The 26572-nt window shown below is 42.2% G+C and overlaps 1 protein-coding gene across 2 annotated transcripts; it reads right to left on the bottom strand.

Annotated features, from left to right (window-relative positions):
• Positions 1 to 2843: 2843 nt before the first annotated feature.
• On the bottom strand, positions 2844 to 20871 carry FKBP9 (FKBP prolyl isomerase 9). 2 transcript variants are annotated; one of them, XM_041407875.1, is made up of 11 exons: positions 20340 to 20871; positions 16492 to 16637; positions 15695 to 15884; positions 14882 to 15027; positions 13116 to 13305; positions 10948 to 11093; positions 9584 to 9770; positions 7614 to 7759; positions 5839 to 6002; positions 5040 to 5126; positions 4494 to 4930 (listed from the first exon to the last, which is right to left on the bottom strand). In XM_041407875.1, exons 1-10 carry the CDS (start codon positions 20594 to 20596, stop codon positions 5052 to 5054), a joined length of 1647 nt encoding a protein of 548 aa, XP_041263809.1. In that variant the 5' UTR covers positions 20597 to 20871; the 3' UTR covers positions 4494 to 4930; positions 5040 to 5051. The 2 variants fall into 2 exon arrangements, with proteins under 2 accessions (XP_041263808.1, XP_041263809.1); XM_041407874.1 differs by lacking the exons at positions 4494 to 4930; positions 5040 to 5126 and adding an exon at positions 2844 to 4470.
• Positions 20872 to 26572: the final 5701 nt, after the last annotated feature.

The raw sequence follows: 26572 nt of genomic DNA, 5'->3' as shown, positions 1-26572 counted from the left end.
GATCTGCTAGAGCAGTAAACCTTTTCTAGGACTTGAAAGCAGTTCAGCCACATTGCAGCTCCTTGATAGAACCCATTTGCTGTACAAGGGGTATCTCCGTGCCAAATAATTTACTTCTTTAAATGCCATTTATACAACTTTATAGAAAAAACAGTCATTTATGCAATCAACCTGAACCAGGAGGTCAGATTTTAAAAACCTCCATTGTGCTGTACAGATTATTATTGTCTGTTCATCTCACATCCCACTGCCAACCATAACTCTTGCTTAGGGTAAATTACTTGTAAGTTTTCCCTTACATTAAGGGAAAACACAAGATGCATTTTTAAATATGCTTCTCCACTTTATCAAAATCCCATTGTTTTATCACTAGACTGTTGTATAGAAATTAGAATTTGTATTACCAGTTGCCTCTCCAAAACCATGACCAAAATTAACTGCAAACAAAATTAACTCTACACCTACAGGTTAAGCCATCCTTCAGCCAATCTAATTCTTGCAATTGCTATTGAGATTCTTCTGTTTTAAGAAAGAAATACTGTGAGTAGTATGTCTTTCCAAATAAAATTTCTGACCAGAAACATTTTGCAACCCTAAAAACGTATTTAATTTATGATTTAGTTTGGAAAGAAAGATATGCATTTCCCAGACCATTCTCCCATAGCCAAAAGAGTATATCTAAAGTTAAAAGAATAAACAAAAATAAGTGGATTTGTTACTCTTTTTTTCTTCCTCTACTCACAATATCTGTTCTGTCTGTAGTACATGTCCAAGGTCAAGTATTGGGACCTTTATTTAGCTGAAAATGAATCCTCCTCTTAGCAGGTGTTGCAGCCAGCTCAAATGTCCTCCCACTGTCAAACAAATACTGGTAGTGCTGAACTGAGCTAAAAACTTGCGCCCTGTACTAGCTAAATGTGTCATTTTCAAGTTTTAAGGAAAATCCAAATATTTTTTCCACAAAGAAAAACATTATGTTGAAGTTCAACCACAGCAATTTCTGATTTAAGTATAATGTCTGCTATACTTGCACCAGATAGAGTCACACAGCAGAAAGCATTGCTATCTAATTAGGACACAAAAATCACACAGAAAAAATATTCATAAATACCTGGGGTTTTCTGGGTACGCACCCCTGTTGCTTTTCTTTTCCACTGAGCCCCTGACAATTCAGTCACCAATTGCCAGCCTTGGCTGCCAGCAACTTCTTTCCTAACAGCAGTCAGCTGCCAGCTCTGAGAATAGCAGCTGCCTGTTTCATTAGAGGAGTAGAAACAGCCTGAGTTCTGGAGAGCCCCTCGTTAGCTGAGCCCAGTTACATCTGGTTCTTAATGACCCTTGAGAGCTATCAGTATTTTTATAAAGTAATCTCAGTTAAGTATGGTAAAAAACTACCTAGATACTAATTCTATAAATAAATAAATCCAAAATAGATAGATTCTATAGATAATTCTAAACAGGTGAATTCTAAATACTAAGAGATAGTAGATACTAATAGATAAATTCTACATAGGTAAATTCTAAGTACTAACAATAAAATGCTAATAAATAAATGAATTGTAAATAGATAGGTAGATTAATTCTAAATAGCTAGTTTCTCCTTAAAAAAAAATTTGCTTTTTGACACAGAGGAAGGTGGCCCCAAGCCTTCCTTCAAGGGAGAAGCCAATAGCTGCCAAAAGACCCAGTCCTTTTCCTATGTTAGTGATCAGAAATTGTGGATTTTAAGCAGTTTAGCCTAAAACAGCCAAGCAGACCTGGCCTCTTTTGGATTTGTCTGGGCAATGCCCCATATAAACACCATTATTTTATAGCAAATTTTTCCATATATTCTCTGATTTTCCCCAAAGCTGCATTATTATTTCTAAAATGGCAACCTGCAGGCTTGGAGGGATGAGGTGAGGAGGCAACAAAAACTTCCTCTTAAAAGAAAAACATCTTTAGCTGGATCATGAGCCATGTTTGCCAAGTCCTAAGGAGCAATGGCATAAGAATTTCAGATGTACCTACCCTAGCCAGAGGCATTGGCAAAGTCATCCCTGCTATCCCATCACTGACAAGCCCTTCAAAAAAAATAGCACAGCAATTTTTAGGATCACCAATTGACAGCAGTTCAGTGCTGCTCCTTCTCCAGCATCTGCAGTGGAAGACAAGTCTGTTATCCTGGTTTACTAGGAACTCTTCAGCCCATCTCCTGGGATCCATCTGGAATGTTCCTCCATGCAGAAACATTGGGCTCATTCACTAAGTTTTTCTCAGACAAGACATTTATTTAGGATACCACAGAATGGTTTGGGTTGTAAGGGACCTTAAAAACCATAGAGTTCCATCCCCGCAAAAGGAGGGAGGGGATATGCACAAGACAGACTTGGTTTTTGGGGGTACATACAAGAACAGAGTAAGGAGCTGTTTCCACATTGAATTCTGCTTCTGGCAGTACTCCAGTCACAATTTGCTTCCCACTCCTTCTCTCAGCTTTGTCAGCACACAGAAGGGAACCACAGCAAAAAGTGAGCAACCTGCTTCCAAGAAAGTAAAAGGGAAAAACAGTCTGCTGAGAGAGCTGCTTTCACAAGATGGTAAGGAGCCATTCTGGACCCAAACTCTGGAATGAAAGTGCCTGTCCCTGATAGCCACAACTTCTACATCTGGTATAAAATCATCCATTAATGATTTTTAAATATTTCATTTTAAATATTTTTTTCTGAACATTAATAGCAGTATTGAACATATTCAGGGTAAGCCTGCTGTGTACAGGAGAAGAGAGCTGCAGGAAGGGCATTTGCTTCAACTCATGGTCTCAACCCATCAAAACTCCAGAAAGAGAAAAGAAACTTTAAAAGTAATAGTTGATCAATATTTTATTTAACAAAAAGATCAGTTATCCAACATTTAATGGTATCAAACTCAAAAAAATATTTCACTGCACTTTTTGTAAGAACTGCATTAAAAACCAATACAAAATGTTCTCATCCAACTGAAATACCAATTTTTAGAAAGAGCATCTCAGGGAGCTTACATCCCACATGTACAGATCAAGGAAAGCAAGAAACTAGACACAAAGCTTATAATGGAAATACAACTCCCTGCCCACTCCTCCCTGACAGTGTCTCACTCTGTGTGTTTGTGCTCTTTGCATGCTGTGTACTGAGGGGGATCCCACGGCCTTCCAGAAAATGGGTTTGTTCCATGTATTTGGTAGGGAGCAGCTCTGCTGCATTTGGTGAGATAACGGGTGACTGCCTCAAGTCACAGAATCTGAGCAGCACTCCCAAAGATGACTTTGTGTTGAGGGCTGGGCCAGAGCATTAGCACACACAAACAGATGGGTCTGTTCCTTGATTCTATCACTGTCTGTCTGTTTGTTTGCCACTGCAGACTGCTCTGCTGCTTACACTCTAAGTACTTACTCCTTAATCTATCAATTCCCAAAACAGGAGACAGAAGCCCAACACAAAACCAACTGTGTCCAGTATTTATGACCGCATTTGGGCCCTGTATGTTAATATTTAATGTCTAACAAAACTATAAATAAGGTTGTGACTAGAAAGGTTTTTGAATGACTGATGGGAACACTGGCCAGCAAGAGTCAAGGTTACTAATTCAGGACAGTACAGATCATAGGAAGCTTTTATTCTGTGAAGTAAAAACCCAACACATACACAGTATCAATTCTAGGTCTGTTTAATTTAAGTCACAGCTTACGTAAATTCTGCAATGGCACAGCCATGGTTCAGCAATTTGCAAATCAGATTTTGTGCTGGCAAAAATCCATGTGAGTTTGGTTGTTACTGGGAAGAGTGCTCATGCCTTCTGAAAGGAACTGGGATCAACAGCTGACAACTTTTACAGGTTATTGTTACAGGGAATATTTTGGTTCATTTTCCTACACAAATATTTCTGATACAGAAGGTTTTTTAAAACTCTTTTAAAAGCACTTTGTAGGTTTTCTCTCTACCATCCACCCAACCGACCGTGAATTGTTCATTGAGAACTTTGGATCTTCAGCATAAAAGCAGACCCCACACACACATGTGGTTCACGGCACCACATACAGCAGGACACACCTGTCTATACATCCCACCTTGAGGCACTTAACACTTTTTTCAGATATACCTAACAATTCCAACTGAAAATCTGTTCCTATTTTAACAGCCTACCCACACCCAGGCAGAGGCAGACACAGGCTATCCGAGGGCTATCCTTCCAAACCATGCTTGCCAAAACTCCTTCTGGTACACATTTGAACAGTAGGTCAGCTCAGGATTCTTGGTTTTTTCCTTATCTTTACAGTTCATCGTGCTCCTCTTTGGCCTCCTGATCTTTCAACTTGAATTCTTCAGCGGTAACTTTACCATTTCCATCCCGGTCTTGATTGGTGAACATATTTTTAACAATCTTGTCAAAATCAAAGCCAGGAGCCAATTTTCCCTTGCCAGTATCAACTTGAGTTTGGATGTACTCTGAAAACTAAAAGGGGGGGGGGAAGGAGAAGAAAACAGCTCACAGTGAAAAGGACATTTGAAAATGAAGAGCATCCAGCATTTTACTACTCATTAAGTGTACATAGGACACTGTTACTACCCTATAAAGTTTACCACCCAAACTGAACTAATTAGAACAGACACGTGAGGTTAAATGTGTGGAGCTCAGCAGGGATTTCCTCACTCATTCCAGTGGGTTTTGGACCCATAACAAGAAAAGTTCTTTTTCATAATTTAGGAGGAAGATGGGTTGGACAGCTGGGCATAGTAACAGCTCTATACAGATGGAGGGCAGTAATTCTGCACGGCAATACATGAAGCTCACACTGTAAAACAGAAACCCACCTGCATCTTAGAGGGAGCAACACACAAGAATGATTGCTGATGTGGACAGCAACAGCCTCACCCTACCTCCTTCTCTAAACCAGTAAAAGCTTTTTTCTTCTCTGCAAAAACAGATATGAAGGTAAGCATAAGAGAGAAGATGGAGATGGAAGGAAAACAAAGAGGTGTAAGAGAGTGCTAGGAAAAGGGAAAACAAGAATTCCATTTTACCATATTAGGTTTCTAAATCCTCAAAGGCATTTCATGCTGTTCCACAGGGCCGCAGCCTGCCCTGTGAGCACTGCAGGCAGCCTCACTCTAGGGAGAAAAGAAGGGACAAAGAAGAAAAGACAAAACAGAAGGATAGAGAAAGGTGACAAAGAAGACTTCAGAAGAGAATAAAAAATAGAATTTGAGTTAAAAGAAAAGGCAGAGGAACATCTCACAGAGGTTTATGTTATCAGAGGTGGTACGGCAAAAGCAAGTGGCTTTCAACTGGGGCACACAATGACATCCTCACAATGCAGATTTTAAAAGCAAGGAAGAAGAACTGGCCTGCACAGAACACAATTCTCATGTGTAAGGAGTGGCCACTGGCACTGCCAGGCTCCAGAAGAGATTAGACAGTTCCTGGATGCATTGCTGCAGGCTCAGCTTTGGCTCAAGAATTCACCACAAACTGCCAATTAACACTGAGACAGAACCAAGAAGGCTGATACAGCAAAGAAATGTTGGATACCAACTCTACCTCTTACACTTATGTCCTAAGGATTTGTTGTTGACCAAGGAAACCACAATAGAAAGTGATCTTATGCAGTATGGCCATTCAGTATGGCCACAGTCCTTTTTGCTTTAACTCTAAAGCTGAATAGCCATGTTTTAGCTGATACCCTGCCTTCCTGTTCCCTTGATGACAAACACTATTCCAGAAGGAGAAGGGAAGAAAATGAGGCAAGACTCCATCCTTCAACACTGGCATTGATAGTGGTAGAAGAAAACCACTGCAGTTGTTTACATCATCTCAGCTTACCTCTTCCAAAAGAACCTCTCCATCATGATTCTGGTCTATTTCTTCAAAAAGGTTGGGAGAGACTTCCCCATTCCATACAAACATGTATCCTTCAGGCAAACCAGACACCAATTCCAGCAGTTCGATGTCGAAAACTAATACAGCACTACCAGGCACTTCTCCTTCTGTCACAACAAATGACAAAGAGGGGTATTTATTCTCACTTACATTGAAGGGGATATTTCATTTTAATCCACAATTAAATTTATCTTCCTGCTCCAAAAGGCGCTTCTCTAGTGTGATCCCTAGCCCATCAAATCTTCGTGATCACTTCACCAAGAGTGATCATAAAAGGAACCTTTCATAATAAAACTTGAGGCACTGGAACAGATTGCCCACAGAAGCATGGATGCCCTATTCCTAGGAATGTTCAAGGCCAGGTTGGGGTGGGGCCCTGAGCAAAATGTTCCAGTGGAAGGTGTCTAGCCATGGCAGGGGGGTTGGAACTAGCTGATCTTTAAGGTCCCTTCCAATCCAAACCATTCTATAATTCCGTGATTCAAACTGCATCCTTTTTTTTTACTTTCAAAAACTACACTTGTGGGAATAATCCATTTTCCTTTATCTCACCAATACACTGTGTATCAGCGTCCCTCTGTGTGACTCTACAGCTGGGGATATTACCTCAGGGAAACCATGGAAGGAGTTTAATTTAGTCTTGAAAAAGAAAAATCAAGCTCACCTCGAATCTGTTTGCAAGAGACTGCAAACAAGCAATTTCTTTGGATAGCTGGGTATAAACCAACACAGTAACAAATCATGCAATGTTTCAGAACGTGCATCAAACGTACCCTGAACAATGGCAAATACTTATGACAAGTATTTTACACAGTAAACTTTTCATGTTATGAGGAAATTTCTAATTTATTAAGTATGGCTAAGCAATTACATATAATGTATAATAGATATAATCTTGTATAAACCATTGTATATATATTAAACTCCCAATTTTTCACAGAAGACAGGTACAAGTGGAAATATATTATTATCTCTTAATGCAAATTAATTCTCCATTAAGCTCTGCATGTGATGCCTGACAGTCTTTATAAACTACAAACTGTTCTGGAGCTATTCAAAGAACCCAGCTATTTATGCAACTATTTCCATAGACATCAGAAATTGGTGATCTTGGTGATCTCATGATAGACTCCTTTCCCTCAAACCTTTTAACCAGCAAGACCAGAAATAACGTACCTGGACATAAAAGTTATTGTCATTTCTATATCATTCTTTTTACTGCTGTCCATGTCATTAAAAATTGATAAGCCTTAATGCCCTAAAGCTGCCTCAAAATGTATTTGTGTTGGAGTTTTAACTGCACTGTTTCACATCCATCTTACACTCAGTTTATGTATTAGGGCTGACCAGTCCCCTGCAGCTCTGTCTCCTGAATAACATGCCACATGTCCACATACAAGCACCCAACTCCCTATCATGGAAAACTGTGTTTGCATCCCTCTGCAACACCAGACTTGCCTGGAGCTTTCTGTTCTGACAAAGCAACATTACTGGGGGCACGTGCTCCCTTTTGTACTCTGACGGTCTTTCTGTTGGCCACAGCAGCAGCATGACTTGAAATGCAACACAGACAGCATGTCCACTGGGGAACAGGGAAGAGGGGGAGTGTCTAAAATAAGGACATGAAAAACCTCTAAAAAAATCCACTCAGGCAGCTAATAAAACATGCATGCCTGTGTTTCAGTCACCCTAGAGATGCTAAGTGCATGTGCACTCACCAACACCATCTTCTCCATAGCCGAGGTGAGGTGGGATAACGACTGTCCGTCGCTCCCCAACACACATGTCCTGAAGGCCCATGTCCATCCCCAACACCACCTGACCAGATCCCAGAACTATGTTGTAGGTCTTGCCAAGGCTGTGTCTGGAAAGGAAGGAAAAATAAAATAAATTTTAAAATCAGCATAAAATAGAAAATTTCTGTTGTTCAAAATTACCATGGAAGTAGCAGTTTCTAGTAGTGTCCTGTCATTGTCAAAAATTAACTTAATACCCAATGCTTTGTTCTACCAAACAGTTACCTGAAGTTGTTCTCAAGTTACAGCGAGCACCAAACAGACAAGTCCTCTGCCACTAAAATTATAGGCTTCTTGGATGAAATCCAATTAAAATCATTAATTGTGCCAATGACAACTCCAAGGTATTTTATCTTGAAATAGGGCTTTTGCCTTTCACATATTTTTAACTGTTGTAATTGGACTTTTCAGCAGATGTAAGAATTCCAGATGTACATTCATCCCAGTACCATCAACTCCGTAGAGGGATCTGAGTGCATTCTCATGGATCAGCCATCTCTTTAATGAAATCAGTCACTGTAATGTAGTAGCTATCAACACAAATAACTACTGCTGTTTAACCATATTAAATTTTGAATTTTACCTTGCTGCCTGTGGCTTATTTCTAAAATTAGAAAATACCACCAGTTAAAAGCCCAGAAGTCAAGCATATATTGTGATTCTAAAGGCAGTGTGCAGCATTAAGGCTCTTTATTCTATTGGTTGCCTTTCTTTGGTTATTTGGCTTGGCTGTGCCTCTGCAGGACATGCTTGTACAACAGAGTATTATTTGGAAAGAAAACTATTCAGTGGCTAAGAGGTCAGCCTTAAAATTAGGAGCACATGATTCATGATCTTTCATTCTCAAAAAACTGCTGTGAGTAAGATGGTCTCGACATCCCTTGGTTCCTGCTACAAAATGGAAATTGAGCATTCCTGACATAGAAACTGTTTTGAATCCAAACACGTCACTTGTATACATCCTTGCCTACAGCATAGCAGCACGTGCTCCAAATTAAGGCAGCTTTTCAGCTCTGCAAGCTATTGTGTACACTGTGAAACTTATGAGCTACTTCCTGTGTTAATTATAACCTGGTTAAAAATAGCTTTTCCCAGCTTCCCTTCCAAAAAATAAAATGTTGTTTGGATGACTTGCACTATTCAAACAATTAAGGCAAAAAGAAAAGGAAGCTAACAGAAATACTCTTGTAGCTGTGTGCCAGGCTCACTTCAGTGCTACAGGAGACAGACTGGAGCAAATCTTTTGCTTCCCTCATAAATCTATTGCCGAGAGGAGGAAAAGACATATTATCCTCGCAGTCACAATCAAGGCCTCTGACAGTTTCTCCATGCTGACACTTAAAGCCACACTACAATACAGAAGCAGCAAGGTGTGCTACAGACATGACAGGTGACCATTTACTATAAACCACACTCAAGGTATCTTTAATAAGTCCACAACAACAGACCTCTCTCAGGAGCACTGAATCAGAGACAATAATACAGAGCACAAATCCTGCTCAAGAAACTGAATAAACCTGGACAGTTCATTCATGGTCAGACCTGTGTTGTCCTGGCATGACTCACCCAGACACTTGAACTGGTCCATTCAAACAGAATGCCATGCAACAAGTTTCATCACTCCACACATACTGTTTACTTTCTTCACCAACACACTGCTACATCCTTTTTGTTCTTGGTTCTCTCATCATGCTATGACAGATTGCCTTAAAATTCTCCTCCTCTTCAGCACCTTTGCCAGGTAGCCATAAAGAGAAGAATACATTCTACACAAATACTCATTAAAAAAAAAAAAAAATCTTTATTCCCTGCTAGCTTCCTTTGCAGGGAATTCATTCTTGCCTTCACTGCTGCTGGGAGTATTTTCCTTACAAGATCATTCAAATACCTACGTGGAGTCCAGCAAGGTTCCATCCAGGAGCGAAGCATTGTAGTGGTATTTCAGGTAATCTCCCTTCTTGCTCAGTACGGTGCAGTTGGAAGGTTTGTAGTGAACAGTAATGCTGACCGAATCCGAGGGGTTGTGGAAGTCCACCACGTGGATGTCAAAGACCAGCACTGCAGATCCTGGAATCTTTCCTAAACAGGAAGCAAATTAGACAAATAGAGAAAGAAATGGTTCCCAAACAGGCAGATGATGTCCAGGTACTGCACCCTGTAGGAATATGCACTCCTGCTGCGCCTGCTACTGAGGCATTTTGCTCTTCTCATTCAGAATTAAAGGATGTGACAGACGCAAGCTGCATCCAGAGTAGGAAAGACAACCAGTGAAAAAGCACTAAGCATGCACTCCATTCAATGGTGAAGGAAAAACTTTTGTTATCCTGAATTTAAAATTATGCACAAATGAAGCAATAGCCATGTATTTCCTGGGACTATCCTAAATAACTCAATTGTGTTTCACGTACCAATTCAACATTGATCATCAAAATTCTCAAGAACTCTTGTTTCAAGGAACGTCATTAAATGTAAAAGGTTACAGTTCCTTAAAATACAGTAAAAGCAGGCAACTTCTTCCCCCTCTTCCCAGGATTAGGTGCATTACCAGGATTAACAAAACACATCCAGGCCTAGGATTGGGGTTTGTCAGTAAGGAGTCTAATTCCAAATCATCAGCATGGAACTTGCATTCCCACAAGAAAGGCTTTTTTTCTAAATCACTTATCCAAGTAACATCCCAGGGGGCACTTTTTGAAACACCAGCCACAACGCTGTGATCAGCCAGAAGGGTTATCACATTCAGCCTCTCCCAGCTATCTGTTCAGACAGCAATGAGTTTTCCCAAAGAAATGTTAATTGTATGTTACATATACGTGGTTACTTCACCGCTGTTACAGGCATCCACCATTACAGAGGTGGCTTAGAAGTCCACAAAACCTGTGGCTGTGGAAGGAATGGGGAAGAAAACTTTGCATGATGAACTCCCTCAGGATAGAGAGTTTAAGACATGCAGCAAGGAAGATCGCACACTGCAGAGCTCCTGGCATCCAAGTACCAGTCTGCCTGAAACACCAATTACCCAAATGAGTTCAGGCTACCAGTTACATGTGAGATTGTTCTGTATTTTATTGTCCTACCGATTTAGCTAATCAAAATAATCCCACAAATTCTGGATGTGGTCGTGTCAGTTTGATAATGAAGAAAATAATGAACTAATTAATAAACCCTTCAAATGCCAGGAAAACGAAAATATACACAGATTAACTAAGCGATAAAGGTTTAACTACAGAAGACTTGAATGCAAAGCCAAGCTCACCTCTCCCTTCTTCTCCATATCCAAGATGAGGGGGGATTATTATTCTTCTTTTTTCACCAGTGCATACACCTAGCAAACCTTCATCCATTCCAGCAATCACGTAACCTTTCCCAACATAGGTGTCGTATGTACGGTTTCGGGAATAACTACGGAAAATATGTGCATTTCAGCAGTGTCAGGTACACTCAAGAAATCATGGGCTCTTGCAATAGCTCTGCAACACCATTTAAAGTCAAACACACAGTCATTAACCAGCACCAGGGAGGCACAAAGGAACTACATTCCATGAATCCAGGCCACCAAGTTTCATCAGTCAGTAACACATGGGTCACTGATTACCCAGCACTGAGACCCTGGCTAGTGAACAGCCAGCAGATTTGCAAATTCATTTCTACTGTATCTAGAAAGAAAAATCACACTTATTTATGTATTTTAAATGAAACAGAAAACAGGTTTTGACAAGTAACTGAAAAAAAAAGGTTTACTCCTTCAAAATTTCCTCTGCCCTGAAACTACTTTAATAAGCACTTATCAACTAGCTGTGGTTGATAAGTGCTTCATTTCCATGAGACACCCAGCTCATTTTGCAACCACAGCTATGTAGTTCAACTACTAGAAGGAGCAGGTGGGATAACTAGGTTCTCATGGGATGCTCAATATTAAAATGAGTCACAACAACAAAACCATATCAACACTTCAGCCAGCCACTTAACACACAGGTTGAAGGACCTGCTTCAACACCTCATGATAGAACAAAACAAGGCTACAACTACAAATGATGTTTCTTACGTGGGCATGACGGTCTTCTGCCTTTCTTCAAGGCGCGTTACACAAAGGCACAGCCCAAGAAGGAGAAGGCAGAAAGGTTTTAGTTCATCTTTACAAGGTAGTTCTGGGAAAGAATTAAACCAATACAAGACCAGACCCTGATGTAATTCAGAGGTTTATTCAACTGCTCTAAGTCCAAACAGCCTTGGCTGAGCTGCCCAGGGCAGTTCTGCAGCCGAGTATTTCAAAGTAAAAAGGCAAAGGAAAATATTATTAGAGCTCTCAACCCCAGCCATCCCGAGAGCTTTTGGCATGCTCCTTGTACTAGTGAGAAACGTTGTTCTGGATAGCTCCAGGGTTTTCAATCCCTATTGTTAGCAGTTCTGTTTCTCCATTTATAAATTCTGGAGGAGGTCAGGATACCATGTTTCAGTGAACAAGCTCTCTAACAACTCTCAGCACTTCAGAATGATGTAGAGGCTGCTGTCGACAAAGCATTTATTACTATTTCTTGACAACAACCCTCATATAAATGCTACAGCTATTTTCAAAAATTGATTAGTTACTGGGGAAGATACTCATATCTCAAAAAATAGAAATAGGTACACTGTGTATAAGCTTTGAGTTCTTAACTTATAAGCTTTCACAAATTGTAAATCAAGGTCTACAGAGATGGCTGCTGCAGTAGTGCTAAACATTTTTCTCTGAGCTTATTTTGTAAAACACTTTACATTGGCTCATTCTCACCTCCTTTTAGCTACTTTTGCCAGCTGTTCCGAAAGCTGGAGTGGGATAGTACTGTTCCACCAGAAGCAGCCAAGGTCACAGAAATCTACAAGGGTATTACTCATATGATTCTGTACACAAGGTTCATGTTCCCATAGAGCTTTGAATTTACTGTCACAGAAAGCCCTCTTATTGAATTCTGCAATCCTATAATTCAGTCTTGAAAGACATCAGCCTTCAAAATGCAAGAAGTTTCCAAGTATAAATTGACAAACCTCACACTAGCCACTAGCACACTGACTCACAATTCTCAGGACATAAAATGGCATCATAGTAATTTTCTCTCTCTTCAGTGGTATTACCTGTTTGGCAGATAAACCCTATGGTGCAGAATCTTCTTGTGCTTGTGTGCCTAAAGCACTTGGCTTCACTGGGTGGGCCACTACCCCTAGATGGCGTCTGTGACAATGACATGGCACAAAACAGCTCTTTTCCTTCCCATATGGAAAAGTTTTCTATGAGTCTTTTAAAAAGACTCCACCTCCACTCAAAATTTTCAAAAAGGAAGGTTTGAACATATGTTCAAACAGTATGAACTGTGTTTGAACATATTACAGACACGACAGATCAGTCAAACTGGAAATGCAGTCTGTAGAGTTGAATGTTTTGGTTACCTGGAATCAAATAATGTGCCATCCAAAAGTGTGCCATTGTAATGGTATCGCAGAAAGTCTCCTGTCTGGCTTCTCCGCTCACAAGATTCAGGCACGAGCTGGTTCTCAATAGCAATACCATCCTTGGGGTTATGTAGATCCAGCAAAACCACATCAAAGACAAGGGAAGCTTGGCCAGGGATCTCCTTACCTACAAAAGTGTTAGAGCAGAAAATTGGTAAGAAACAGCAGGTGTTCTAGCAGAAACTTAAACATGTTTGTTGAAGAAAAGTAATGTATTGCCAAATAACAAGCACCTCCCCTCCCAAAATAAATTAGAATAATGGATTATTTGAGTTGGAAGGGACTCACTTCAATCATCAATCCAACTACTGGTCCTGCACAGGGCACCCCAAGAGCCACATCATGGGCCTGAAAGCATTGTCCAAGCACTTTCTGAATTCTGTCAGGCTGTGACCACTTCCCTGGGGAGCCTGTTACAGTGCCCAGCCACTCTCTGAGTGAGGAACCTCTTCCTAACATCCAATCCAAACCTCCTCTAACAGAACTTCAGAGGTCCTATCACTTGTCACCAGAGAAGAGCTCAGTGCCTACCGCTCCTCTTCCCCTCATGGGGAAGCTGCAGACTGCAGGGAGGCCTCCCCTCAGTCTTCTCCAGGCTGAAGAGACCAACTGACCTCAGCTGCTTTCTGCACTGCTTCCCCTCAAGGCCCTCCACCACCATCACTGCCCTCCTTTGGACTCTCTGCAATAGCTTAATATCTTATATTTTTGAACCCAAAACTGCACTCAGCACTTGAGGTGAGGCTGCCCCAGTGCAGAGCAGAGCAGAGCAGGGCAATCCCCTCCCTTGCCCAGCTGTCCATGCTGTACCTGATGCTCCCCAGGTTTGCCCTCCTGGCTGCCAGGGCACTGCTGACTCATGGCCAACTTGCCATCCACCAGGAGCCCCAGGTGCCTTCCCATAGTGCTGCTCTCCAGCCTCTCATTCCCCAGTCTGTGCACACAACCAGGGTTGCCCCATCCCAGGTGCAGAATCCAGTTTGCTTAATTTCATATAGCTGTGATTGCCCAGTCCTCTAATTTATCCAGGTCTCTCTGCAAATTTGCTTCTAGTCAGCCATTTTTTGGTTCAAGTTTTTTTTTTTTTAACTGAATTCTCCAAATGAGTAATTTCCTTCTATTCCCAGAGTGATGGCACTGCCTCACTGAAAACAAAGGCCTCTTCAGTTAACGGCAGCCTCACAGTTAATGGTAATGAAGCCACAGAAGGGGTATGAACCCTTGTACATCACAGACACAGAGCAGAGAAAGAATATAAGCAAAAGTCACAAACTACACCTAACTGCCCCATTATTTAACATGGGGACATCTATGTATGATCTGCAGGCTGCACAGTCTCACAAGACAATCTATTTTGTAGTTACCACTAGGGCATTTGTTAAGAAAAAACAACAAAACCCATCTGGAATTAAAAATACATTTAACATATTTTTTCTTAAAATTTTTCTGCTTTCTGTGGCAGTCTAAAGGATTATATAGTCACCCGTCTTCAAGTGTTTGGTGCCACTAGACATTAATCACAGATTATATTCCCTGACTGAAATAAAATTTCAGTATATAAATACTACAGTTGTATCAACAGTATGTCTGTTAAGCAGTGTCTCTCTGAACAGGGCAATAATTTAAAATACAGAAAGTTTGTTTTAAAATATGCATGACTTGGGATTGAAAAAAAGAGGAACAACTAAAGGAATAACTTTTACCATCTCCATCTTCTCCATATGCCAGGAAAGGCGGTATTGTGATAATGCGCTTCTCCCCTACACACATTCCCAAGAGACCCTGGTCCATACCAGGAATCAGCCATCCGATTCCCACGTAGGTATCATAAGTTCGCATCCGATTATGGCTAAACATGAGAAAGAAAAAACAACCACAGCCAAACGTCAGACTGGCACAGGGAAGAACAATATTAACCTTTAAATCCACATACTATGTGCAGTGTAACTCACAACTTGCTAGTCCAAAAGTATCTGTCCTTCATTTGCCAAGGGCTGGCTGGGAAGTTTTCCAGAGTGCCTAGCTATGTCAGGAACCTCACAGAGGCTTTGGAAAGTAGCTCTCAGGCAGCTGTTACTAAAGCATCATTTTCCACTGGGTTCTAATGAAGCACAGATGCTGTACACTTAAAATCTCAGTAAGAAAGTGTTAGTGGCTCACTTTCATTACAAACCCTGCTAAGTTTACAAAACTTGTATCTAATCTGAACAGCTACACTGGTTATAGAGACTTTTAGCTGACTTCAATAAATAGTAATATACATACAGGGAACGAAATTTAAAATTTAAAAAGCATCCGGATTGGTAATGCCCACAAAGAAATAATGCACAGTTTCATTGGTTTGAGTCAGTACTGCTATCCTATAATCCCTGAAAAAATTACTAACATACATCCAATGCCAGATGTAATTTCCTGTGTTTCTGGGCAGTTAGCATTAATTGTTACACAGGTAAAAGGGGAGCAAATGATGGTGAGATACATATGAAACTACACAAAGACACAACCCAGCTGCATACCTTGAATCAAACAGGGTCCCATCTAGGAATGTTCCATTGTAGTGGTACCGTACAAAGTCAGACACCTGGACTGTCCGAGGACACTTCTCAGGTTTGAAGTAAGTCTGAACCTGCACTTCGTCCTCCGAGTTCCACAGATCTATCAGGAGCACGTCGAAATGGAGCACAGCATTGGGGGGTATCACACCGGCTGCAAAAGCAAAACAATACACACAGTTTTCTTTCCCTTTTTATACAAGGTACCTGTGAAAAGGAACCAATCCATGCATACCCTAAAAAAACTGCATCATGTACACCTTATTTCCTGTTGTGCTTACAGCTTCTTGACCCCTTGCCATTGCTGCAGCTATTTATGGGGGGGAAATCCAGCAAGATGAACTCTTATTACAGCTGTCCATCAGCCAAACTCTCTTGAGTTAGCACTTGTTGCCTCTCTGAGGCTCCAGAACAAAGATACTTTTGGAACTGACAAGATCTTGTGCAACACTGCAACGCCAAACCACAACTTTGGCTTAATTAAGTATTTAAGAGGGAGGTAGATATAAATAAATAGTTAATTTTCATAGCAAAAGTGAAGGACCTGAAGGTCTTCTGCAGCAAACTGCTCTTCCTTCAGCATGCAGAGGCAGTCTGGAGAGACTCCTTTAGGCTACAGGCTTAACAAACACCTCTGAAGAACAAGGGATAACCTCCCAGAAATTCACTACCTGCATTCCTACCCTTCTCTTCTGCTGCTCCGTTTCCTATCTGCTCTGTGGAATCCCTTACCCAAGCAGCTAGCCCGGTGCTGTACTTACGGACGCCTTCACTCCCATAGGCAAGCTTAGGGGGAATTTTCACAAACCGGCGCTCGTTCACACACATGCCCACCAGAGCTTGGTCCATCCCAGCGATAAGCTGACCTTTGCCCACAAACACGTTGAATGTGGATCCCCTGTCATAGCTGAAGGGGGAAAAGCAGGCAAGAATGTTAGTGGTTCATTTACATCCCTTTGCACTGTTTGGTTGTTTTGGCTTTTTTTGAAAGAGAGAGAGTTAACTGCACCCTGTCTCTCTCTTGTCCTGTCAGCATAACTTTATCAGTCCTAAAGGATCAGCTCCTAAAGGATCAGCTCCTAAAGGAAGAGGCAAATCCAAGGTGTTCCTGAGACTTCAGCACAGTTCTCTTTCTGTTCACTGCTCATCACCTATCCAAAACACATTCTAGCAGAGTGCAATGGGTACTACCATGAAGGCCAGAACCACAAACAGCTAACTGACACACTGACATTAAAAGCAGCACCGGAAAATTAAGGAAGAAAAGGAAAAATTAAACACTGTTATGAGATATGAAAGGATAATGCTCCCACGGTAGATCTCGGCATATTGATTTCAGTCAGTAACATCACAAAAATATTATGTAAGACCTAAAGCTTTACAATGTGAGACATCACACTTCCAATCTCTGCGGGAGAAAGGGAGACGGAAAAGATGCCTTTTTAAGCAGTAGCTGTGGGATTTGCCAACAGGTTATTTATTTTCTCCTTCACTTCCAACATTTAAAGCACAAAGACGTTTTAAATGGCAGGTTTGCCAGACCAAGAATCAAGAAACAAATTATTCTCCTCTGTGATGATACATGAATATTCAAAAGATAAAAGAAATTATGCTTCAATGACTTCATTTTCCAGAGAGGATAGAGAACAGCAGCATTACCACAGCAGAACACTACTCTACATGGTTTGTTGAGCCACTTTAAATCTGCACAATGGCCCCACTTTGATGTGCCTGAATTAATGCTACTGAACTTTTTAAAGTAATATATAAACACATGTCAAGAAGCACCTCAAAAGCTTCATGCTTATTTTTAATCTTTTCCAACTTCCATTTTCCCAAATCCCTTTTATAATTTCAAGGACTTTTTTGTTTACATTTATATATATATATATAAAAGTCAGACCTGGGGGGAAAAAAAAAAAAAAAAAAAAAAAAGCTTGTGCCTTTTGCATGCTAAAATTCTGGAAAGCAGCCAGTAGCTAGACATCCCTAGGGAAATGATGTCAAACTTTCCTTCCAAGACTGTACACATCACTTCCACAACATACTGAGCCTCCTAACAGTCCCACAGCCTTGAATCTCTCAAATATGAACTCTCTGTTTGCTCCATCTTTTTTTTTTCTTCTGACAAACATTTCCCTTAAAAGTAGACAACCCTCTATTACTGAGCATTTCACATTTCACATTCCCACTCCCAGGAAAGGATGGAAAATATTTAAATTAAGCCCTGACAAATTATATTATACACACAAAACCATAAATTAGATGTTAAGACTAGTAATATAATAGATTCTAAGAAACCCTCCAAAATAGTATTTTGTAGCAATTGACAAAGCTTGGCAATACATCTGGGATGAACTTAGAACAGAAGAGCTTTCTTTTTAGTAAAATAAATGTACAATTAAGAGAACATTGATGCAAAGCAGAGAACTGAACAAAGCACTGATCAGACCATGCAGCTTTGCAGGACTGACTTTACGAATTCCTTAAAACTAAGCAAAATTTGCTTCTATTAGTGGAATTGACCAATTAATAGGAGATGACTAGGCAATTAAATTCAGACTTTTAAATGCAAATAATTTTATGGCCATTGGAATAAAAACTGCAAATGCTGATACAAAAAAAAATATAAACAGCTAATGACAATAATATGCTAATTTATGTAACACAGTCATGATTACTAAAACTTTGTCAACAGCCTGGTAACGTGAGGAGCAGTATTGGTACCTGCTCCTTGGAAATACAGAAAATTAATTTTAAACCTCAAGAACATTTTTAAGAGCTGAAGAAGGAACAAAGCAAAACTACCTTTAGCTCAACATCTAGAGTATTTTCTAGACTGACTTCATAGTAGTGTTCGATTGAACTGATGTTGGTAAGCATGCTCATAAACTTTAAAAAAAAAGCAAGCAAACAAACAAAAAAAACAGGTAAGAAAATGGGCTTATTTTAACTGACTAAATCTCTTTAACTTATAGGCAGGGAACATCAAAGACTTTAGAACAAATACTCCAAAATATTTCTTCTATTAACCTACAGAAGACAAAATCCTCCTATTTTTCCATGTCTTAACAGAATTAAACACTGTCATCAGTCTTAAAAAAGATCGTAGTGAATAACAAAAGTGTACATCAACATGAGCTGCCATCTAGAAAAAAAGCCCAAGCTGAACAAACCTGATATTTTGCACCCTTTTGAAATTAAGGCAGCCACAAAAATATTCAATGTGGACTAGACTATCACCATTACTTCTTATTTACTAATATTTAGAGGATCCAAGGGGATAAATGCTGTACAGTTCTGCACTATCTGTTCCTGCCCCAAGCAATTCAGAACGAAATGACAAGGAACTAAAATGAGAGCCAGCACCTGGGCAGCCCCTCCAGGTGCCCTGCCTCAATGCACAAGCAGCAATCAGCAACACACTGCTGAACGCACGGCCAGTTTTCCCACTGTCACATATTTATAAAATAAGCCACGAGGATGCCACGAGGGTGTGTCTCCACATCCACAGCTAAAACTTATGTTCCAAGCCCATCAGCTGCCAATGGATTCACCGTCTGTGAATTTTCACTGACAGTGCACCAACACCAGCTGAAGTGCCAGCTATCACATCCCACATTTTAGTCGAAGTGTTGGTTCCATGGCACTACTGGCATACTAACTACAGACAGCTCCAGAGGGAGAACTGAGCTTTGAAGGACAGCTATTTCCCTAAGGCTGTAAATTTTCCTTGAAGCACAAGGGAGATTACCAGGATTACTGAAAATGCATTTTGCTTCATTTTTCTAAATAATACTTTGATCAGTGGCAATGAATGAAGTAAGAAAAAACAAATAAGCTAGCAGCAGTAGCAGCATCCTCCACAATCTCCTGATCCCACTATTTAGGCTTCCTGATCCCAAAATAACAGCAGGAAAGCAGCCAGGCACTTCACTGTACATAGGTCACATTTATTCAAGGATAAAGTATCCAAAAAATTCTATGTAAGTACAGCCTGATAATTCCTATATTTCTGGCAGGGATAGTAATTCAGAACCAATCGTATTCGAGTAGGTTTGAGCCTGGAAAAGACATAGGAAATGTACAGAATGAAACAGGCAGGAAATCACTACTGTGAGAGACTGTGACACCATATACACTCCTGTTTGCCGGGCTAAGACTAGCTAAATAACTTTGAGGTCTTCACTCTTGGAGCAGAAAAGCTCCATTCAGCGCCTTGGAGAAGCAGCTGAAAGAACGCGGTAGGAATGCAAGAGGGCAAGCAAACTACTGCAGACTGGACCCAGCCACTACAGAGGTCTTGCCCCATGTCCCCAGCAGTCACACCCCAGCTCTCTGCCCTTCGTATCTCAAAGGCAACTTCTCATGGTGATCTGTATGTCCCGCATGTATACACTGCCCATCCTACCGCTGACCTGCTTCCAACTGCTCATCCCAAAAGCGCCCACGGGGCACTGCTGGGATAAGAGGGGAACCTGAACGGAACCTCCACCCAGCGCCACAATCTCTGCAATCCACAAAAAAACCGCCCTCGTGGGGGACAGCACCTCTGGCTGCCCTCCTCTCCCTCTCACAGCGCCCAACCAAAGGCAGGCTTGTGCCAGACCTGGAGTCGAAGCGGGTGCCGTCGGGGAAGGCGCCCAGGTAGTGGTAGCGCACGAAGTCTCCGGGGCGCACGGCCCGCGGGCAGCTCTCGGGCACGAAGCGCCGCTCGACGCCGAGCTCGGTGCCGTCCGGAGGGATTTCGGCGGCGGGCACCGGCGGCGCCTGGCAGGCCGCCCAGCTCTCCAGCAGCGCCGGCAGCAGCAGCAGCAGCGACCCGCAGCCCGGGCCCCGCTGCCGCACGGCCGCCGGCCCCGCCATGGAGCGCAGCGAGCGGGGCAGCCACAGGGCGCGCTCGGCGGGGAGGGGAGGAAGGAAGGATGGAGGGAAGGGAGGGAATGGAGGGAAGGAAAAGAGGGAAGGGAAAAAAGCCGCCCGCCCCGGCCCGCCCGCTCCTCCTCCTCCTCCCACCGCCGCAAACTTGCAAACGTGGACGAAGCGCTCCCACCCGGGACGGGGGAGGAGCAGCCCCGGCGCCGGCTCCCCCCGCCCGCCGCGGGGCTGCGCAGTCCGGAGCGCAGCGGTGGCACCGCCGCTCCCGCCCCGCCGCCGCCCGCTCCCTTCCCGGGCCGGAGGTGCGACGTGGCGCTGCCCCTGGCCCTCCTGGCGCTCCTCCGCTCCCGAAGGTAGCACTGGACACGGGCGGTCCCCGAGAGTCGTAAACACGCAGACACAACCCCGCCATTTCCCGGAGATTACTCGCAGCTCTTGGGAGCGGAGCTGCTGGACCTGGGAAACACGGCAACTGACCCCCTGCAAAAGGGGTTTTGTCACTCTACTTGCATACACACAACGTGCGCGACTTCGAGTATTTGCTAATTTAAAGTCCGATCGCAAATGTTCCATTTTAGATCAAGCTCTCAAAGACACGAGGCTGTGTTGGCAAATGCTTATTGATGCACACCAGTGCTGTCACAGGGATTTGCAACCTGGCAGGGGACCTTTCCAAATGACACAGAGAAAACACAGAATCGCAGAACGATTTGGGTTGGAAGGGACTTCAAAGATCATCTAGCTGCAGCTCCGTGTCATGGGCAGGGATATATTTCACTAGACCAGGCTGCTTTGAGCCCAAACAAACCTGGTCTTGAACACTTTCAGGACTGAGACATCCACAACTTCTCTGGGCAACCAGTGCCAGTGCCTCATCACCTTCACAGTAAAGAATTTCTTCCTAGTATCTAGTCTAAATCTACTCTCTTTCAGTTTGAATCCATTCCCCCTTGTAAATAGTTCTTCTCCATCTTTCTTGTAGGTTCCCTTCAGATGCTGGAAGCCTGCAATTAGGTCACCCTGAAGCCTTCTCTTTTCCAGGCTGAACAATCCCAATTCCTTCAGCCTTTTCTCACAGAAGAGCTGCTCCATCCCTCTAATTGTCTTGCTGGCCTCCTCTGGACTCACTGCAACAGGTCCATGTCCTTCCTGTGCTGCGACCCCAGAGCTGGATGCAGCACTGCAGCGGGGTCTCAGCAGAGCAGAGCAGAGCAGAGGGACAGAATCCCTCCCCTTGCCCTGCCGGCCACGCTGCTTTGGATGCAGCCCAGAACATGTTTGGCTTTCTGGGCTGCAGATGCACATTGCTGGGTTGTGTCCAGCCTCTCATCCACGAGCACCCCCAAGTCCTTCTCCCCAGGGCTGTTCTCCATCAGTTCATCCCCCAGCCTGTGCTGATACCAGGGGTTGCCCCAACCCAAGAGCAGCACCTTGAACTTGGTCTCGTTAAACCTCACAAGATTCTCATGGGCCCACTTCTCCAGCCTATCCAGGTTCCTCTGGATGGCATCCTGTCCTTTGAGTGTGTCAACCACACCACTTAGCTTGGTGTCATCTGCAAATTTGTTGAGGGTGCACTTGATCACTCCACTGATGTCCTTAATAAAAATATTAAATAGCACTTGGTCCCAGTGCAGACCTCAGGGGGACACCACTTGTCACTGATGTCCATTGACCAGATGGGACCCATGCAACTACTTACTAATCTGTCTAACAGTCCACACATCGAATCCATCTCTCTCCACTTTAGAGAGAATGATAGTGTGAGGAGCCATGTCAAAGGCTTTACAGCAGTCCAGATAAACAACCCATAGCCCTCACCTTGTCCACTGCTGTAGTCACTCCATCACAGGAGGCCACTGGGTTGGTGAGGCAAGACCTGTCCCTGGTGAAGTAGTGTTGGCTGTTCTGAATCATTTCCCTGTCTTCCACATGCCCACTGCAGCTTCTAGCAGGATCTGTTCCATGTTCTTCCCAGGCACAGAGGTGAGGCTGACAGGTCAGTACTTCTCAGGGTCCTCCTTTCCACCCTTTTTAAAGAGGTCACTTGGGACTTCGTGGGCTGCCATGACTTTTCAAATATCATGGAGAGGGGCTTGGCAACTACATCAGGCAATTCCCTCAGTATTCTGGGATGTGTCTCATCAGGCCCCATAGACTGATGTACATTCAGGTTTTTCATGTAGTCATGAACTGGCCCTGACAAGCACCCAGTAAGACACAGCATCCAAAAGGAATCACCATCCCAGTGTGCTAGCAATCCGCTTCCCCTCTCTTTTTGATCTTGAACACACTGATGAGGAAGAACTTAGGTTTTTTTCTCTGTTATTGTAATGGGTTTCAGTGAACAATGATGGGAAAGCTAAACATCTGCACGGGAAGCACCAACCTCAAGTAAGATTGAGTAAAATGACACAATATTTTTGAAAAGCAGAGAAATTTATGATAGAAAGATTGGGACAACCAGTTGGAAATGCAGTCATCCTAGGAATATCATGTAAAAAACACCAGTGATAAGATTTTGTTACTGACAAATTATTAGACAAGCACAGTGTACTCTTGGGTGGTTGCAAACCCATGAAAACCAGGGAAGAGGGTGTGCCTGAGCATTGTAGCTGGGGAGCCAACAGCTCACAGGCCCAGTTCCCCACTTTTTGTGCATCTACCACCCAGCTGTACCAACCCAGCAACAGAAGGGATTCAGTCAAATCAAAGGTTTTTTAAGTGCATTCAAAAATTCTCTTGTATAATATTGATGTATTGCTAGGAAAAGAGTGCTGCTCGATGACCTAACTAGTCAAAAAAGTTAGCAAATTGGGCAGTGATTTAAAGATAACAAGATTTGCAGTTACAAATCACATCCTCCTTCCAAAAACAGTCATACTGCACATTCCAAATCGGTCTTTTAAACAAGCAATGTACATTGTCTGGCAGTTTGCTAGACTTAAATAGCTTATTTTTGATGTTGGTTTATGTGGACACAATTTATTTTTTCAAGGAGAACTCATAGCTCACCGCTGGAGTATGTTGATACAATCAACATAAAGATAAAGCTTACCCTGAATTTGGTACTTCTTATTGCCAGGCAATGACACAATCTTCATTTTTGCATGTTTATTTAAGAAGTTCTATGTTTTCAAAATAATTCCTTGGACTCTTCATATTTATGCAGATTTGCATAAATATTCTTCAATCCAATATTCTTCACCTGTGTCAATAACAGTTCTCCACTTCTGATGTAATTACCATTGCCTCAACACTGCTCTAAGTGTTTCCAGTTTTATTAACTCCTAAAAGAGCCAAATGTCCCTTCTGTGCTACCAAACCTGCACGTTTGATGCCTCAGTTCCACTTGCCCCATGGCTCATGTGCCTCTCCATAAGCTCATACAGAGCTCAAGACAGCTGTCAGCCAGGAAGGTGCATTCCCTTTTGTCCCCCAGGTTTTGTTCACAGAGGTAGCCAATGTGCAAATGTAGTATTTTCCTTCGAAATGTCAGTTTAAACATTCTGCTGTATTTTCAAAGCACATACACAGCCAAGCACACACAAATTCTTATTTATATATCAGTTTGTTTGAACACTAACCTGGAAGCACTTTGGGGATGCTGATCTTTATCAGACCTGTTCTTCAGTCAGCCTGACACACAACAATGGCTAACACAGTGTGAGAAGGGTGAGAGAAAAGCACAGACGTGCCTGAACCTCCTGGAAAAGCTGCTCCTGGAAGGAGGATCATCCTTTCCAAACTTTAAAACACAGTACAGCTGAGGTCCAGTCTCCTTCTGAAAAGTTAGCTTTCAGGAATGTCACATGGTCAGACATTAAATGAGGATTAAAGAGCTGGGATTCATGCTTTTGCATCTCCCTTTGGAGTACACAGTGTGCCTCGTGTAGTGTCCAAGGGGCTGCAGCTCTCGTAGCTTTGAGCTATGTTTTATCAATCTAAAAGAGATTTAATGCTGTTCCCAAATCTTTTGGAAGGGCAAGGAAGTAAAATGTCGGCTCTCATTGTTACCCCTTGTATCACACCAGCATTATCGTTAGGTGCATCACACAGAGAAGAAATCCAAAAGTTCAGACTCCAAGAAGGTAGATAAGAAAATTCCTTCATACAGTAGTTGATACAAATTATGTCTCAGAAGGACTGAAGAAAGCTGAGGAGCGTGCTGATGAGTCACTTCAATTAATTTATGGTAACTTGGGAAAAGAAAGCCTCAGCTTAAGTCAGAGGTAGGGAAGATACCACTGGTTTGTAACTTGAGATGCTGCCCTAGTCCTCGGAATGTGCTTGAAGCCAAGCACCAGGCAGTCATGAGATGGTGGGCCTAATGTAAATGAAAATGTTTGCAACACATTTGGTCACATAAACACAGGAGGAGTTCTGACTAGTGAAACATTCTGCTGAGTAGCTGTTGGCCTTACTCACTACTTAACCACTGACTGTTGTCAATTACCCCTCTCACAGCTAAGATTACAGGCCTGAAGATTCAGTCCCTGGATGCCCTCAAGTATGTATGCATTGTGCTTTGATCCAGAGGTTTTCTAAAAAGATAACATACTGAGACAGAAAAACACAGAGAGGATTTGCAACATATTCTAAATGTTCTATCAATTATAGATCAAGGAAAACAGAGGTAATCCTTTTTTTTCCTAGAAAGAGTATGTCAAATGCTGCAGCTTGTAGATACCTTGAAATTATGGCAGGCAAATTTGGAGATAATTAAAATACTAGAAGTTAAAAAAATGAGAAGAATGGAAATCATAGATTGAACTGATACAGAATTCAGTTTTAACAAACATCTATCTGCTTTTAACAGGTAGATAATATTAAAAAAGAATAAAATATACTGCTGGTCTTGGCTGTATAATCTACTGGGGATTGTGGCAAGGGACTCTGAATTATTTTTATCTTCTGCAGTTTTCCACAGCTGTTCACCTCAGTATGTACTCTCTTTCAAAATCCTAAGGAGCTTCTTAGAGAATAGTTTTGAGTTACAACTAATGTGAAAAAAACATTGTGCTGTCACTGCTGAACTGTATTTCAAGACAGGGAAAAAAAAAGCTAATTGTAATTTAAAAGGTTCTGCTTCTAAAGATCTAAGGTTCTAGAACTCTAGATATTTTGAAACAACAATGGAAACACTGGTTTTAACTATGAAATATGGCTAAACTATAACTACAAAACAGTCTCAGTAAGTACTGGTTTTAGTAAACAGGATTTGGAAGAAATACTATATCTATTTTATAGAGCTACATGATTTTTCCAGAGCATCTGGAACCTGAAATGCCGCTTTGCACACAAAATATTGTAATATAAATGCAGTCACACATTATTTAATTCCATGTAATTTATAGTCAACTGTGTGAGTCACAAGGGACTGACATGACCCTAAATGCCTTTGGTGACCAACGGATCCAGGTGACTTGGGCTTCTTTCTTCCTTGGTGATTCATAAGAAATACTGTGACATGGAGCTCTTCACAGACAGTCATGCTGGACAATTCAGTCATCTCCACAGGCTGTTTAACACCCAGCTTTTATCCTGATTTATTACTGGAAGTGGTTTAGCAGTGAACAGAAAGAACAGAGCATCACAGAAATGGATATACTTTAAATTTCTGATACCGAGATACATTTCACTTGCTCCAATCCATCTTCAGTTTATCTCTACTCCACCTACTGTGGATGTTCTAAGGAAAGTGAAACAGAGGGTAACACTGTGAACAAACGCTCTGTTTCAGACCCTGCCCTGCCAGGAGGGTCTCACTTGCCATAGGTACTCAGCAATTCCTTTGCTGGATGTCACAGCATAATGAGATACACCAACAGAGCTGTCCTAATTAGTGCTTATGAATCGCCCGTCATTCCAAATGTGCCACGCTAAATTAGTATCCGAGTGATTTAGCAAGTCTGGGTCCCTTTGGCGGAAACCAGCTGGACAGCACTTACAAAAGGCTGCTGC

This window comes from Onychostruthus taczanowskii, unplaced genomic scaffold (assembly GCF_017590055.1).
Source record: "Onychostruthus taczanowskii isolate IOZ18803 unplaced genomic scaffold, ASM1759005v1 scaffold28, whole genome shotgun sequence".
In the NCBI taxonomy this organism is placed as follows: domain Eukaryota; kingdom Metazoa; phylum Chordata; class Aves; order Passeriformes; family Passeridae; genus Onychostruthus; species Onychostruthus taczanowskii.
This window is presented reverse-complemented; position numbering and strand designations above follow the sequence as displayed.